The 17,542-nt window shown below is 40.3% G+C and overlaps 1 protein-coding gene across 1 annotated transcript in view; it reads right to left on the bottom strand.

The window, feature by feature from the left end:
* Window positions 1-880: 880 nt before the first annotated feature.
* Window positions 881-17,542, bottom strand: part of htr2cl1 (5-hydroxytryptamine (serotonin) receptor 2C, G protein-coupled-like 1) — a gene marked incomplete at both ends in the record, with an annotated part of 52,116 nt that continues 35,454 nt past the window's right edge. The window contains 4 exons of the mRNA XM_079257524.1: window positions 881-1,453; window positions 6,008-6,243; window positions 8,323-8,389; window positions 8,470-8,633. Coding sequence (XP_079113650.1) covers window positions 881-1,453; window positions 6,008-6,243; window positions 8,323-8,389; window positions 8,470-8,633 — 1,040 coding nt within the window. The remainder of the gene's footprint in view (window positions 1,454-6,007; window positions 6,244-8,322; window positions 8,390-8,469; window positions 8,634-17,542) is intronic.

The following is a 17,542-nucleotide window of genomic DNA, read 5'->3' as shown; positions in this document are numbered from 1 at the left end:
ATTTGGAAGTTGTGAGTTTGTCTGTCTCCAAAGTGGTGTTGGTCAAAAGAAGCTTGCTGACAGATGTTTGGCTCAAAGGCTTGCACCTTCTCAGAAGCTCTTTTCTTTAATCCCATAAAATCGATGCGAGAGACTCCTGTGGCCACCAGATGGCACTGTGAGTCCACCGGAGACCAGTAGCAGTTCTACATTCCTTCATGTTCGGTCCTCTCAGGTAAACTTGGACGGCAGCCTTGAGAAAGTTTCCTTTTCTGCCAGCTGAATAGTCTGAATGCACATGCTGAAAAGGTTCATTCAGGTGGATTTCATGACTGCTGCTGTCAAGCTTGATGGCACAAAATATACTTGGTTGAGTTTGCTTTGTGGAGCTCTGACTGTATTTTCACTTTGTGAGGGCTCGAAGCCGTAGTTTGACTCCAGTCATGTCCTAGTTGGTGACTGTAACCTGCACCAGTAGAACTCGGCGAAGGGGGGGGGGGGGGGGGGGGGGGGGGGGGGGGGGGTGAGTTTGACTGTATACCAGGTAAGCAATGACTTAGCTCTTCGCTGGTTGCTTCTCCTCCTCACCCCTATTTTTCGTCGACGTATAGCGCATTTTGTGATTGATGAGCACATTTATATACACATAAAGGCCTGACTTCATCATCTATTAATGGGCATCATGGGAAAAAAAGAAGAAAGACATTAGAGATGCTGGTTTTTCTCTCTTTTTTCCACATAGATACGAGTAGTGCACTTCTGTGTAGAGATGAGGCCCCTCAGCCTTCCACTACAGCCGCGCACCTATAACCGGAGCAGAGGCTGCAATGTGCAAGCACCAGCTTGTCAAAACGCTGCTCAGCCGGGTTGGAAAGGAGACAAATGAAGGAGGCGCATGCAGTCACACGCTGCTTGTGTGTTCCGTGGAGGCCGGGCTGTAGCTGATGAGCGAAAGCTCCTGCTCCAGCTCTGTTTCCGGCTCCGTTTCTGAAAGCATACCCACGTTGTGGCACTCAGAGAGGCTCTGTGACACCAACCCGATTTGTGTCCCATCATCGGTTGTGTCCTCTGGGTCCACCGTCAGCCTTCCGTTATCCCCCCTGCTGCCATTGCGACAGTTACTGTTGCGGTCCACCCCTTCTTTCCCATGGCTGCTCGGGAGAAGAGGGGTCACGGCGTGCGACGGACACTGCGGAGGGACCAAAAGGGTTTTACAACCCTGGCCGGCCGCGTTTGCCCCAACTTTGTACTGACACCTGATGTAGCTGGAGAACGCTCTCCTGTAGGTCTTATTGAAGAGGGTGTAGACCAGAGGATTGACCCCGGATGAGATGTAGCCCACCCAGACGAAGACGTTGAGGAGGTCGTGAAGCAGCGACTCGTTACAGGAGCCGCGGCACAGGACGAAAGTGACATTAGTAATGAAGAAGGGGCACCACATGATGAGGAAGAGGAAGAAGACAATTCCCAGGACCTGAAGGAAAAGAAAAGAGAGAAATTGTGAGAAAAAAGATGGAAGGAGAAAGAAGAAAGGTGAAAAAAAAAATAAAATCCTGCTTGAAATCCTTGAAATTGTAATGCCGGCACCATACAGTATGTCAACTGATGCCTCATGTAACATCCTGATGATTGTCTCTTTTAAATATTTTATATGGAGATAAAGGGCTTTGGCTTTTCTCCAAGACAAATTAAAATTTGGTGGAGTTGTTTCTGAGCGCCCTTCGGAGCGCTCTGCGACTCCGGCAGCACTCCAAGCCTTTCGACGCTACTCAAAGTGTCTGCATGGATTTGATAACATGAGACATGAACTCTTCTAAATATTTCAGAGGAGGAATTTAAAAGCTGCCACAAGGAAACATCTGCATCAGAAAACCTCACTGCTCCTGGCGCTCTGAGATAGACAAATGGGATCAGTGACAGTGACAACTTAAAAGACTAGAAGAAAATTAAATGGAAGTGAATTGAGAGAAGTTTTTATGGTCTGGCTTCAGTACAGCAGACATTGGCGCGAGCTTGAACTATAAAATGGATGATCTAAATAGATTTCTTTACAGAGGAAAACGCTAAAAAAGTCAACAGCTGCACTGACTTTTAATACTATAGTCTGACTCCATCATGAAGCAGAGCTTTGTCCACTTCTGTTGCTTCAGGACAGACACAAGCTAGACTCACCTACAACTCAGGTTGTTCAATTTTTTCTTTAAGAAAATCTGCCTCCAAACAACAGTAAAAAAAAAAACAAAAAACCCAAAACAAGTTTGCCAAGTGCCAACATATCCAATTCAATCCACTTTATTTATATGGCACATTTTATAAACGTAAAATGTAAAACATAGAGCATGAGCCCTACTATGAGTTAGTTTAGAGTGACAAGCGTACTTGTCAAGTTCTGGATTTTAAAATAAGGGGACTTATTTGGCAAAAGTGAAAGCCAGATCTCGGTCACTGGTTCCTCGGATCGATTGTCGGGGGTGGGGTGTTGCTATGCATGTGGGTGATGGAAGTGACTGTATATGGTTGCCACATGTATCCTCTTCTCAGGGGTGGAGGGTTTGTTTGTCGGCTTATTTTCTCCCTGTATCATAATCAGGGAAATTTACGTGAAAATTACAATGCGGGAAAGTTGCAGGAAAGATGGGTAAAAAAACGGACCAAGACGCATTCGACAGGTATGGACATTAGGGCTGTGACAATATGCTTTTGTCCCAATTTGATTCGATTCAGATTTTTTGGGTGCCGATTTGATTTAAATTGTGATTCTCACAATTCTTTGATATTGCTGACTTTTGTAAATTAAAAACAAACAAAAAAATATATAAAACTTTTATTTAGCTCGTCATTTTTTTGTTTTCAATTAAGAAAAAACAACACAGTAGACTGACCATCATTGTGCTGCTACAATGCCCAAGAAGACTAGTTAAAAGATGATTATAAATAAAAAAAATCGATTTTAAAATTGGGTTCATTCAAGCAAAAAAATCCAGATTGTTGATTTTTCGATTAAATTTTCCCACCCCTAATGGACATGTCGCTAACTTGACAAATCCTTTTTAGGATATTCACATTCTTATTATTTCCTGCCAATGATATGCTTTGGTTAACTCTTACCAGCTGCAGACAGCAGTGGCAGCACTCACAGATTTAACAATCAGAAACAATTCCTCACAGGCCAGCCAAGAAAAGCTGACTCTGGCAGGGTCATTATAAGAGCACGAAGTTTGCCATCTGCACCAACTCAAACCTGAGTTTTAGCAAGAGCTGCTATATGGTTTTATACAATGTTTTACATTGTCACTACATCCTTTTAGCACAGTCTGCAGGTCATTGCAGCACTGTGTGGCAGCACAGACACAGTTGGCGTAATTGTCTGATTCAGAAATGGCAACGTCTAAAAAATCAATATTGCTGCATTTGCTTGAACTGAAATAATGAACCACTGACTGTTCCCTACTACAGCTAAAACACGGAGTACTGACAAGCACTACACACAACCCAGTTTAAATAGACAATATACCCCATGTTTCCAGCTCAGACCTCTCTGTTTTATACTCACAGTGGAGTCACAACTGACAGTTCAACTGGAAAACATCACAATGGAAGTTGTTTTTGTTAGTTTCTGTTAGAAGTGAATGACTACAAAAAACATCCTGTGGTGTTTTGTTTCATATGAGACCTGGCTACTTCATCCCTAAAATGATTTTACAGACAGCAGCTTGCTGGCAAAATAACAAAAACAGTTTATATCTCTTTGATTCGTGAAGGCCAGACCAGAGCAAGACATGATCAAATTTGGACTTGTGTTATTCAGTATTGGGAAATGATATTTTGTTCCATGTTGCTTCAGTTCACTGAGGTTTGCAGAAATATCCTAACATGCAGCTTTCTAAAGGGCCCGCCACAGCATTGCCATCAAGCTGGTTGATGTTCTAGATCTCCTGCTGTGTCTGGGATCACTTTGATATACCAAGGAGGTCATACCGTGCGTTTACATGGGAGTTTTAATTCCTGTTTAATTCCGAATAAAAGTTAATTCCGCTTCAAACTGATGAAAAACGACCATGTAAACACTTAATTCCTAATGTAAATTTCTATTCAGAATTAAACTTAATTCCGATGTAAGTGGCTGGTTTATTCGCATTTTAATTCCGAACTATTTAAATCCTCTGTCATGTAAAAGTTAATTCGGGTTGTTCTGTGCATGCTAGTTACCTTGTCCTGTCCCAAAGATGCGCATGTTCGGTTGTCTCTTTCTTTTTCTTCTCAGTTGCTGCAAAAAGTGAAATAGTATGCTCGTTTTGAGCTGGTACTTCAAAATTATAATAAAAATAGCGGCGAAACTGGTACTTATTATGTCGTTTTTACAACTTACAACTGAAAAGACGAGAAGCAGGGAGCAAGCTTTGTTTATTTCTGGTATAGGTCATACGTCACGTGCACCCTCTGTCCAATCAGAACCCTTCCCAACATGTCCTTTTAAAGAGCAATTAAGTGAGGATGTGTTTCATGTAAACTTCCTTTTGGAATTATTATTTTCATGTAAACTCGTAGGAGAATACGTTAATTCTGAATAGTTTAATTCCGAATTAAACAACACTATGTAACCGTACTGATGGTGAAGTTGAAGGTGTCATGGCCCTGGGGGTCCAAAACAAGCTGAAATCATCATTCTTCCACCACCATGCTTGACAGTTGGTAGGAAATGTTTGTGTTGACATGTTACGTTGGTTTTCGCAAAATGTGTTCATTTGGCTACATTGAAGAAGAGTTTCCTGACAAAAAACCTTAAAATTGAAGGTTTGAATTCTTTTAGGTTTACAGTTATTTTATGCATCACCAGTTTTGTTAATCAGCACCTCCAAATCTGAGACCATGGTCCTCATCCGGAATAGGGTGGATTGCCCTCTCCGGGTCGGGAGTCCGGTCCTGCCTCAAGTGGAGGAGTTTAAATCTCTCAGGGTCTTGTTCACGAGTGAGGGAAGGATGGAGCGTGAGATCGACAGACGGATCGGTACGGTGTCTGCAGTAATGCGGACTCTGCGGCGGTCTGTCGTGGTGAAGAAGGAGCTGAGCCAGAAGGCGAAGCTCTCAATTTACCAGTCGATCTACATTCCTACCCTCATCTATGGTCATGAGCTGTGGGTCGTGACCGAAAGAACGAGATCTCGTATACAGGCGGCTGAAATGAGTTTCCCCCGCAGGGTGGCCGGGCTCTCCCTTAGAGATAGGGTGAGGAGCTCGGTCATCCGGGAGGGGAACAGAGTAGAGCCACTGCTCCTCTGCATGGAGAGGAACCAGTTGAGGTGGCTCAGGCATTTGGTTAGGATGCCTCCTGGACGCCTCTCTGGTGAGGTGTTCCAGGCACGTCTCTCTGGGAGGAGACCCCGGGGAAGACCCAGGACATGCTGGAGGGATTATATCTCTCAGTTGGCATGGGAACACCTCGGGATCCCACCCTGCAGAGTTGGCAAATGTGGTTGGGGAGATAGTCCATGGGCCAGACCAGATATCGGTACCACTCAAGCTGATGAAACTTACTTATGATTTTTTAAAAGATCTATGTCTGTAGATGATATTTTGGTATGATAACCCTTTCTAACTGGCAGCTGTATCATTATTATCAGCTCATGAAGTTACCCGACCCCCATTAGAAAATTACATGTGAACTCTGGTGCATATCCTGGTTACACGTTGGTATCGGACACCTGTCAATGTTTAACAGTATTGTCTTTGGTATCATTCTAAAGGTTTTTTTTTCAGTTTTCATTCTGAGTGAGGAACTGTTCCAAAGAATTGAGGAGTTCACATCACATGTATGATGGTAACAGAAGCACTGGTGAGGTGAACCAACTACGCTACCAGCTCTTCTGTTTTGTTAACAAATATGATTCTTTGTTTTTAAAATAGAAGTAGAAGTCTGTGAAAAACACAAGTTAAAATAATGTCAAATACTGAGAAACAGGATGGATGAAACATTGCCAGCTATCAAACTCAGTTATCACTCTGGCTGAACTCCAGTTTTTACTCTCACCTTTGAGGCCCGTCTCTCATTTTTTATAGCCTGCATCATTCCGCGTCTCCCATGGCAACCTGACGGGTCGCTCCGGCCTGGACCGGCAGCTGGAGAGCTGAGCTGCGATGCCACCTCGGAGCTGGGAATGATGCTGATGCTGTCTGAGGTGGGGGTGCTCAGCAGAATGCCGGGCTCGTTGCCTTTCAGGCAGCTCAGGGTGTTTCGCCTGCTCTGTGGGGGCGGAGGCTTTAACTCTGAGAGAGGCAAAAGAAAAACATCCTAAATATCTATAAAACAAATGGTTTGTTGGTGGAAAGAAAAAAATATTCTTACTAATATTTAAGCAAATAATCAACAAACCCACACTAGAAAATGAAAACTTTAAAGCTTTTAATATGACTATTGTATGTTAGAACCAATGAAAGCATGTCAGGTTTTCTTTTGGCAGGGCCGTTCATACTTTTTTCTGTCTGGAATGGAGAGAAAATGAGGTAGAAAATGTGGACAGACTATCAAATCCTCTAATATTATTTCTCAATGGAGCAAGCTGGGTATGTGGGCCAAACTAATAAGCTCAGATTTCTGCTCTTGAAGAAATCCGTTTTATGCTAAGACCTCCCAAACACACATTTTCCAATGAGCTCGTTGGCAAAAAGACTCTTTCTCATTTCTAGCCAAGAAGGAATCCATGGAGGAATCTCTCCAAAGGTTTTAAACATGCACGTGATGAATGCATGTTTTATGAAACATTGATGCTAAAGCTGCAGGCGAGCACAAAGTCAGCGTCTTTGCAACTTACCGATCCATGTAGAAGACGTGATCAGACCAGTAGAATCTGTTTACCAGACTCATCCACTCAGCTTTCGGGAAACTACAGCCTTTGATTGGTGTTCTTGTACCTCACCTCCCAAGCCACAGCTGCTGTACATCCTCACCATAACGATAAATAAACTAGATCCAGACATGTTGCCACCTTCTCTGGGTTCAAACTCTTCAAGATGAAATGAGGTGAAGAGGAAAACTGCCCGGAAGCAAGAAAAACTCAACTCTGAAATTCTAATTGGAAGTCAAGGAGTGTTTACATCCTGCAGGCGTTGGAGGAGTGGAGCCATACTGCCTGTAATCAGCAGTCAGTTGAAAAGCCAGCGTGCATGATGTTATGGGGGTACGTGAGTGCACAGGTCATATGTAAATTCCCCACCTGTGAAGACCAAAGCTAATGTTGACCAATATACACAGGTCAACCATAAGATTAAAATCGTAGCAGGACAGACTTTGCAACACTCCTCATCTTGCTGGTTCTGATGGGAAAACCTGCATCCTGCTGTTCAGGTGGACGATACTTTGACAACTTTGATTTTCCTCCCCACAGGTGGAAGCCCACATGGAAGTGGCAGACTATGGCTCTTTCGGGTTGAGCTTGGTTTTTTCCATGACGGTACACCAGTCACCTTCTTTCAGGAAATGTAACGACTTTATCCTGGGGCCACTCCATCAGGGTCTTTCAATCTGCTCATAGTCTGACCCTCTCTGTGTGCACACACACGAAAGGATGGATGGATAGATGGAACGGTGGATGGATGGGTGGATGGATGGATGGATGGATGGATGGAACGGTGGATGGATGGATGGATGGATGGATGGATGGATGGATAGATAGATAGATAGATAGATAGATAGATAGATAGATAGATAGATAGATAGATAGATGGGCGGGTGGGTAGCTGGATGGATGGATGTACACTTTCCCAAATTTTTAGTATGTTGGTAAAATAAAGAAATATGAACTAATAAAGATCAACAAATATTTTTCTTCTTCTTTAATTCACACTTTACTTGGTGTCCGAACATTTTGGAAAACAGTATGATTGCATCTTCTTTTCCTCATTTTAGTTGATGGCTGTTATAAATGGAGAAGCTGTGTGGGTTCAGTCTTGTGAGTGCAGAGCTGCCATAAAAGCCTCTTTACTGATTAAAACGGGAATGACAGCATGCGGCCAAAAATTTACTCAACTTGCCCGAGGTTTGTAAACACAAAGCCATCAATCTCCTGTACGCCACTTCCTAGTTTAATTTAAGTGATTAAAGTCTCCAAGAAAGTAAAGAAGGTGAAAAACAAACAAAATATTACCAATGAACATGTCAGAAAAACTAGAAAAAGAAATCCCCACAATTTCCTGGTTTTAATCTCCATCTAAAAGTAACAGGATCCGATCAGAACAACCTCAGTACTGATCACTGTTTACCTTGTGAGTCTGGACGATCGAGTGTATTGAGCTGAGGAAGGTGGAATGTGCTCGGCGGGGGCTGCAGTGTGTTTGTGATTGCTGGTGTGTTCAAAGGCTGCTGAGAGGATGTCTTTGATTCATACAGGAAGACGGTAGCCTGCCTCTGGAGCACCTGCCGGGGAGGAAAAGGTGAAAGGACGTGCGTTGAGCTGGAATACAAGCACAAACATAAACCCACACTTGAAGGCCTACCTGTATGGTGAGGCAATATGTCACTACCATGATGACCAGCGGGATAAAGAAGGCCACGAAGGAGCCAATCAGCATAAAGCGTTCCTCATTGAGGGCACAGCTGCCATTGACAAAGACCTTGTCCTCGTTGTGAAGGCCGATGACTGGAATGGGCATCGACACACCTAAAGAGGACGACAGAGTTGTAAATATGATTTATTATTTCAGTTTCAGTTCCATTTCTGTTTATTACCAACCCAGCAATGCAGACATTTATAGTGAAGAAAAAACAGTATTTTAAATCTATTACATTGTATTAGAGTGAAATCTTAACTTGTTATTCTAATTTTTTGGCACCAGTTGGACATTAGAAAGTCCTATTTTGATTTTTTTTCCCAGCAATTTCACCCAAATTTGCATTTCAGTCTAATTGAAATTAGTAATATGGGAATGTTTACATTATGCTCAGCTGTCATAGTATGACTTAGCTATTCAACTTGTTTCATCAATATAAATTTTTCAAAGTGACCACCTTCAAAAAGAAAAAAAAAATCTGTTTCGCTCTTAATATATTATGTCTTTCCTCTAACAAAGGACGCAATAAAAAAAACTATCCTGCCAAAGCCTTACACGAGAAAAATGGTAACCAACAACTATCTATTTATTAGGGGGAGGAAAATCAAATCAAAAAATCGGAAATCAGGATTTTTTTTCTTGACAATTTTAAAATCGATTTTTTTTGTTGAAAAAATAGATTTTTTTTTTTCAAATAAAATTAATCCACTATAAAATTTTTGTCATTTTCATTTGTTTTATTGATATTTTTACTTGTCTTCTTGGGCATTATAGCAGCAGAATGATGATCTGGCTACTGTGTTGTTTTTTCCTAACTGAAATCAAGAAAAATTACTACCAAAAAGAAGTTTTATAAAAAAAAAAAAAAAAGTTTTTAATTACAAAAATTATCAATATTGAAGAATATTGAGAATCGCAATTTAAATCGAATCGGCACCCAAAAAAACAGAATCGAATCGAATCGGGACAAAAGCATATCGTCACAGCCCTACTATTTGTTATGTAAGCCCCCTCCCTTACTCGTCACATCTCGCGAGCTGAAAAAGAAACCAAAGACCAAAAAGAAATATTCATCCTCAACCTGAAAGTGTTATTTTTTTAGGTGAACCTGAAATGTTTTCCATTTGTGCGATTGTGGCATCCTTGCTTACCCTTCACCAGTAACATATAACTAAACTAATATTTACACACCTTGATAAAATATCTGCATGGGCTGCATGGTGGTGTAGTGGTTAGCACTGTGGCCTCACAGCAAGAAGGTCACTGGTTTGAGCTTTGGCTCGAGCAAGGTTTGAACGGTGGCTTTTCTGTGTAGACTGTGGAGTTTGCATGTTCTCCCCGTGTATGTGTAGGTTCTCTCCTGGTACTCCAACTTCCTCCCACCATCCAAAGACATGCATATTAGGTTAATTGGTTACTCTAAAGGAGTGAGTGTGAATGGTTGTTTGTCTCTCTGTGTTGGCCCTGTGATGGACTGGTGACCTGTCCAGGCTGTAGCCTGACTCTTGCCCAATGATTACTGCTATGGACTCCAGTTGCCCCATAACTCTTAATTGGACTAAGTGGTTAAGAAAATGGATGGATGGATAAAAAATCTCAAGTTTTCTCTCGAAAAGTGCTTAAATACCCCTGGTGGTTGCAAATATACTCATTTCATAATCGGTATACAACTTTCAGGCAGTAACCCAAAAGATAGGAACGGCACTCAAATGGTTAAAGAAAGAAACAGTCTTGGCATAATTTTAATGCAAAATGAGCGACTTTGAATCAAGCGCCAAAGAATTTTTTTAAACCTTTATTTTAACTTGTTATTTACTACAGTGGCCCTCAAGTGTCACAGCAAAACAAAAGCCACAACACAACACAATTAGCCACAACACAACACATTAAGCCACAACACAACACATTAAGCCACAACACAACACATTAAGCCACAACACAACACATTAAGCCACAACACAACACTATTAGCCACAACGGAAGTGATTTTTTAAATTATTTTTATTTCTACCACAATGGAATTGACATCATCTGAAGTGAGCAGCGACGTACGTAACATCACGGGAAGTCAGCTGTTTTCAGTCCTTACAGATGATAAACGGGAGATTGTTCGAAAATGTCCGAGAAGAAAAGAAAGCACTGATGGTAAAAAAATAAAAATAAAAAAATGATTAAAATATTGTCAGTATGCATTGTAATTATTGTTTCAATTGTGTAAATCAGGAGTTATTGTATGTTCGTGGTATGTGGCTATTTACATAGACCAAACCGACCATCTCAGCCTGTTGCCTGATAAAGTCCCAGAAACGTGAAACTGGTTGTGGAAAAGATGGGGATGCAAAAAAACAAAGCAAAAAACAAACCTATGCTTATTTCAGGGTGAGCAGAAGTGCTCTTTTACCCGGATATGTCTTATTTTTGATAGCTTAAATAAGAGTTTGACTGGAATGTAAAAACTACCGGGATTTTGCGCTACGTCGGCCTCATCCAATGCAGAGTAAAATACTGTAAGTGTTGATGACACTGCATACTGAAATTAGTGTGCATTGCTGGTCTAGACGGGTCAAAATAGATCAATAAATTGGAGAGAGGAGCTTTAAATGCCGCAATGAAGACAGCGACAAACTATAGATAGCATACTTCATTTTAAATAATTGTTTTATTGAATAACAACACAGAAATAATAAAATGCAATACAGAGAAATAAAATATTTTCAGGGATTAGCGTACATATCACAGTTGAGACAATAATGATAGGTAATACTTATATTAATAAACGTTTTAAATAATTTGATTCATTTTCATTTCTTCTTACCATCAGTGACTTTTTCAAATGATCTCCAGCTTATCATCTGTAAGGACTGAAAACAGCTGACTTCCAGTGTTACCTACATCGCTGCTCACTTCAGATGATGTAAATTCCATTGTGGTGGTCCCGAGAAATGAAAAAAAAAAAAAAAAAAAAAAAGAAAATCACTTCCGTTGTGGCTAATTGTGTTGTGTTGTGGCTTTTGTTTTGCTGTGACACTTCAGGGCCACCGTAATTTACTTCATTTACAGGCCTGACGAGTTTACGGCAACACATCATAAACATAGAACAATGATCAAATATAACATATAAAACAAAACAAGATCAGATGACTTTACATCAATAGATATATTTAGGAATTAAAAGTTTGAAATCTATGACATGGCAGCATAAAAGTATAAAATAATTAACTAAAACAATTACATGACAAATTTAGAAAGTCAGACCATAAAGGTTTAAAATCAATAAAAAAACAAAAATGGGATGATCTGTGGTCCCAGAGATTACTGAAGAGTTTTATGTATCTGCAGCGTTAAAAGACAAGACTGCTTTTCTGAACTCTGAGGAAACAAATGGAACTTTAAAAATGATAAAGCTACTGGAACGAGTATGATAAAAGCTCTCTCAATAGGGATAAAATGTATGCGGGTAGTTTTCCAACGATAACCTTAAAAACAGAAAAATATCAATGTTGGTAGGAGAGGACCAGCCAACGTTTTGCTTTAAGAGGCAGTGGTGAGTGTCATGGCTCCAGAGTCATAGATGGAGTCCAGAGTTTTGAGGCTTCTTAAGGGCTAAAATAATCAGTTTTGATTTGAATTACATAAAAATATCTTCAAAACTGCTCCAAAGAAAATTTAAGTAAGTGTCTAGCTTTACTTTTTCATTTTTGATAATGAAAGTAAAACTAAAATCCTAATGTAGCCTATTGGAGAATAACACATTAAGCTGGCGATGAGAGCTTCACCTGCAATAAATCAACAGGCTGTTAGTCTCCTTAAAAACTATTAGTGTGTAATGGATGTTTGTTGAGCTACTGCGCTGCTGTTAGAGGAGGCTGCTGATAAAAGACCGAAGCGGGATAAGCTTTTCAAGGCTGAGCTGATTTTCCGACCTATGATAATAATACAGACTAATGCTCCCCTTTGATTTGAAAGGCTTTTCTGTTTGTGTCTGCTGACCCGAGCACAGAAACACAGAGGAAAGAGAAAGCTTGTGCTTTAGAGCTGAAAACAAGACAAACACCGCAAGCTTTCTCAGTCCTCTCAGATGCATTAAGTCCAAAGTGTGGGCTGGTATAAGTGCAAGGTACATCATTTTCTCCTGCACTGCCACTGTCCAGGCCAACATCAAAATGCAATTTGGAGCGGTGGCGGCTTCCCAAATGTGATTGTTACAATTGACTGCACAGGCACACCGAAACATCTCAGGAATATGAATTTGCCTGCATTATGAGCAGATTTTTCTCTTCTGTATATCCCCAAATAAGCTATGAATACAAATAAATCTGACTAATAAGGCTGTCTGGTGGTCTGGATCCAGTCATAATTCATTTATCTACTTTCACATAGTGTTTGGAAGAAAATTTAGGATGTTGATTCACATAAAATTGTTTATCGCTTCCATAAAAGCAAGCGAACCCCATTAAATTAGGAGAAAATAACAGATAATACCCAAACCATCTGCAAAAGCAGCTGTTTGGGGCGAGATACTGGGATTCACCCATTGAGACAGAGCAGTGCCTGCTGGGATACTCCTGGATACTTTGATGACGATAGTTTACAATGTCCGTTTGAGGGTGTAAAGGTCAACTTTACACCACGGGGACCCAGCGGTCCTTGAGAACCACAATCCCGCAGGTTTTTCAATGTATCCCTGCTCTAACACACCTGACTCAAACTGATCAGTCATTGTGCGCAACTTGATTGGCTGTTGGATCCATTTAATGGCAATGAGGGCGATACATGGAAAACCTGTAGACATGTGACCTTCGATGGCCAACTTTGGGCACCCCTGCTTCACACAGCTTTTAAATCTAATCTGGAAATGATGAAAGTTAACAAATATGATAATGTGCTCATCAGACACACACTGTACCAGTGGACGGGATTCTTGATAACATAAAGTGTAAATACATTTATTCAGTGCAAATAAACAGATGGACTCATGGTACTCGTGGACTTGGGGACGTTGTGTTTTCTTATTTTCCTTCTCTATTGTCACAATCTGATGGTTATTTAAAAAAACAAAAAAAAAACAAAAAAACATGATTGATCTTAAACTTGCAATGTAAAGTCTTTCAACAGAAGGATGGTGGTTTACCAGCAAGCCAAAAACTTGGAATCAGTTACAAGTTTCTCTATGTTAGGTACACATGATCCTTTGCTTGTTAAAAAATATACCTAATCAGCCAATCACATGGCAGCAACTCAGTGGATTTAGGGATGTTAGCTGTGTTATTTATGTGACTTAGCTTGTAGCATGCATGTTGATGCTAATCAGGCTGGTCTGAGTGTTTCAGCATGAAAACATGGATCCATCCTGCCGTGTATCAACGCTTTAGGCTGCTGGTGGTGTGATGGTATGAGGTATGTTTTCTTGGCCCAACTTAAACCCCTTAGTAGAAGTAATTTCAACACCACAGCCTACCGGAGTATTACGGCTGGCCATGTCCATTCCCTAATGAACACAGTGTAGCATCCTATGATGGGAACTTCCAGCAGGATGATGCCCTGTGTCACAAAGCTCAAATCGTCTCTTACTGCTTGCTTGGCCATGACAGTGAGTTCACTGTACTCCAATGACCTCCGCAGCCACCAGATCTTAATCCAGTAGAGTGATTTTGATAGACGGAGGGACAGAAGGAACATTTCTAACACATACCTATGTCATGAAGAATAAAGGAATCCAAAGCACTGAAGCAAGTGAAGGCTTGTCCAGAATTGTTGTTCAGATCCTGAATCAGTCCCACTACTTATACGATTTGGCCTCATGGACCCAAACTTAAAGATATGAACAGCTTTTTTAAAATGTATTTATAATATTTAAAGGAGCATGTGCAGTTCCATTGATTTATAAAATCTAAAAGACGGCTGCACCCGATTTAGCAATAATTTCCATCTGCATGACCAATGCATTAGATTTAGAGGAGACTATAATGAAGACAGAAAGTGATGAGTTTTCTCTGACAGTATGGAAGAGCCATACATGCAAGGATGTGAAGAGTCCATACAATCCATTGAGATTGAGTGTTGAGAACCAAAGTCAGTCTCATAGACAAGCCAGTGGGAATGCATAAAGGTGTAACAATCACAGTTATAGAAAATGTGTACAGTGGAATAAAATTAAATGAGTCCAACAAGAAATCAAAGTCAAGCACCATATATGTTGATAATTAAGTAGCTATAAAGTTACATTCGGACGTGTAAGCTGAAATTTTATTGAATCTAAAATCCAGATGGACTTAAACAACCTTCAAGTCAAACAGTGTATGTAGTTATTTGAGTGGGAAGAGCAGCAGAAATCTCCCTCTGGATGTTTCATCGATAATCCTTCAGCATTGACGGCTTTATGCCCTCTCAGACCTCAATCACAGCAGCATGTAGAAGTGGGGGCCCTTAAGAGGGGTCAACAAATACCAGTAGGAAAAGAAGAGATTTGTATAATGATAAAAGCAGTCAGTTGTGACAGCAATCTGACTGAACACAAAGAGCATTTCAACATCTCAGAAATTAGAAAATTCATTTGAACAACATGTTATTTATTAATAGTGAACAATAAAGTTTTTAACATGAGTGATTAATGTCTGCGTTTTTTATATCTGCTGTCTTCCATCGACTCTGAAATGCTACAAAACATTACGTTCAAACAGCGACTGGAGTCTGTTTTGCTTAATTGTCTCTTTTTCCTCCACTTTTTTCTTTTAATGCTATAAACAGTAAATCTTAGTTTGTCTACCAGGCTTGAGAAAGAGTGTGAAGCAGGCAGTAATCATCACAATTTCAGGGTGAAGTGAAGCCAAATGTAAGTACAGATAAGACAAACGGAAAGCACAAAGTGTACGGATCTCAGAAGAAATGAAACAGGAAATGAAATTCTTCTTTGAAATTAAAAATGAAAAAAAAGAAAAGAAAAAAAAACACGTTTTCCCCTAAGTTTTGTTCCCTAAACCATAATGAAGTAGAGAAGCACTGGGAGAGCGCAGACCTCTGCCAAGCAGCTCATTTCCACTCATACTGAGATTTGCACCAAATGTGACAGTCCATCATTAATTTTATGATGATCAAAACATACCGGTGTACATATTTTGATGTACGCCAAACACGGTAGCCCTGTAGTTATTTTGCTGTCTATGTTGAATAGTTGAGCAGCTAGATAGTGTTAATTATTGGCCCACCACTAGCAATTAACTCATTGGCATCTATGGCCAGAGATGGAAACATTAAACTGTCTATAAACAGTCTATAAAAAACTTTTCTCTAATTTTCTTACACGTGAAAAAAGTTAGGAAATACTGCTTTTAATATATACACTATTCACAAAAAGTTAGGGATATTCAGCTTTTGGGTGAAATTTCACAACAAGCCTAAAATGCATTCAAACCTGTACAGGTGAACTTAATGTGATCTTCTCTAAGCTTTTAAATGCACATGTCCAACTGTTAAATGTTTCAATAAATTTTGCACAAGTTGCTGTTCTCTAACAAGGAGCTTAATGGCAAAAATCACGGCAGGTGTGTGATCCTTGAATTGACCAATAAATGTCCTGGTTCAATTAGAGCTGGTGTTTAAACAGTTGTCCTCATCATGCTGTTCACATTTTGACATCATGAGACCAAGACGACACCTAACAGTGGAACAACAGTCCCTTGCCATTCACATCACTACTAAATCTTATCAATATGTCTTTAGTGACAGGATATGTACCACAATCATTTAAAACTGCTGTAATCAAGCCTTTACTTAAAAAGCAATCTCTGGATCCAGAGGTGATAGCAAATTATAGACCTATATCTAACCTCCCGTTTATGTCCAAAATTCTGGAGAAAATAGTTTCAGCTCAGCTACATGCCCACCTGAGCAGAAATAATTTATGCGAGGAGTTTCAGTCAGGATTTAGAGCTCATCATAGTACTGAGACAGCATTGGTGAAAGTTACTAATGACCTTCTTATGGCCTCAGACAAAGGACTTGTGTCCGTACTTATCTTGCTTGATCTTAGTGCTGCATTTGATACAGTCGATCATAACATTCTGTTACAAAGACTAGAACAGGTGATTGGAATTACAGGTACAGCGTTAAGCTGGTTTAAATCATATTTATCTGATAGACTTAGGTTTGTTCATGTAAATGACAAGTCCTCCTCCCAAACTACAGTAAGTCATGGAGTTCCTCAAGGTTCTGTACTTGGACCAATACTCTTCACACTATATATGCTCCCTTTAGGCAAAATTATTAGACAGCATGGAATAAACTTTCATTGTTATGCAGATGATACTCAACTATACTTATCCTTTAAACCAGATGAAACAAATCAGCCCAATAGGCTACAAAATTGTCTCATAGACATAAAGACTTGGATGTCTAGAAATTTTCTCCTCTTAAACTCAGATAAGACTGAAGTAATTCTCGTTGGATCTGAAAAACTCAGAGCTAAATTTTCCGGTTTTGTAATGAACCTGGATGGCATTACTTTAGCTTCCAGTGCTACAGTGAGAAACCTTGGAGTAATATTTGACCCTGACCTGTCCTTTGGCCCACATATTAAGCAGGTTACTAAAACAGCCTTCTTTCATTTACGTCATATAGCCAAAATTAGGGACATTCTGTCTCGGAGTGATGCAGAAAAACTGGTTCACGCTTTTGTTACTTCGAGACTAGATTACTGTAACTCTCTATTACTGGGCTGTCCTAAATATGCCCTGAAAAGCCTTCAGCTGATCCAGAATTCTGCAGCCAGAGTCCTGACCAGAACCAGCATGAGAGATCATATTTCTCCAGTTTTAGCCTCTCTTCATTGGCTGCCTGTTGAATCTAGAATAGAATTTAAAATCCTTCTCCTTACATATAAAGCCCTCCACAACCAGGCACCACTATATATCAAAGACCTCATTGTTCCTTATATACCAAGTAGAGTACTTCGTTCGCAGACTGCAGGCTTACTTGTGGTTCCTAGAGTCTCAAAGAGCCGAGCAGGAGGCAGAGCCTTTGG

The sequence above is a fragment of the Telmatherina bonti genome (assembly GCF_933228915.1).
Source record: "Telmatherina bonti genome assembly, chromosome: 18".
Classification (NCBI taxonomy): domain Eukaryota; kingdom Metazoa; phylum Chordata; class Actinopteri; order Atheriniformes; family Telmatherinidae; genus Telmatherina; species Telmatherina bonti.
This window is presented reverse-complemented; position numbering and strand designations above follow the sequence as displayed.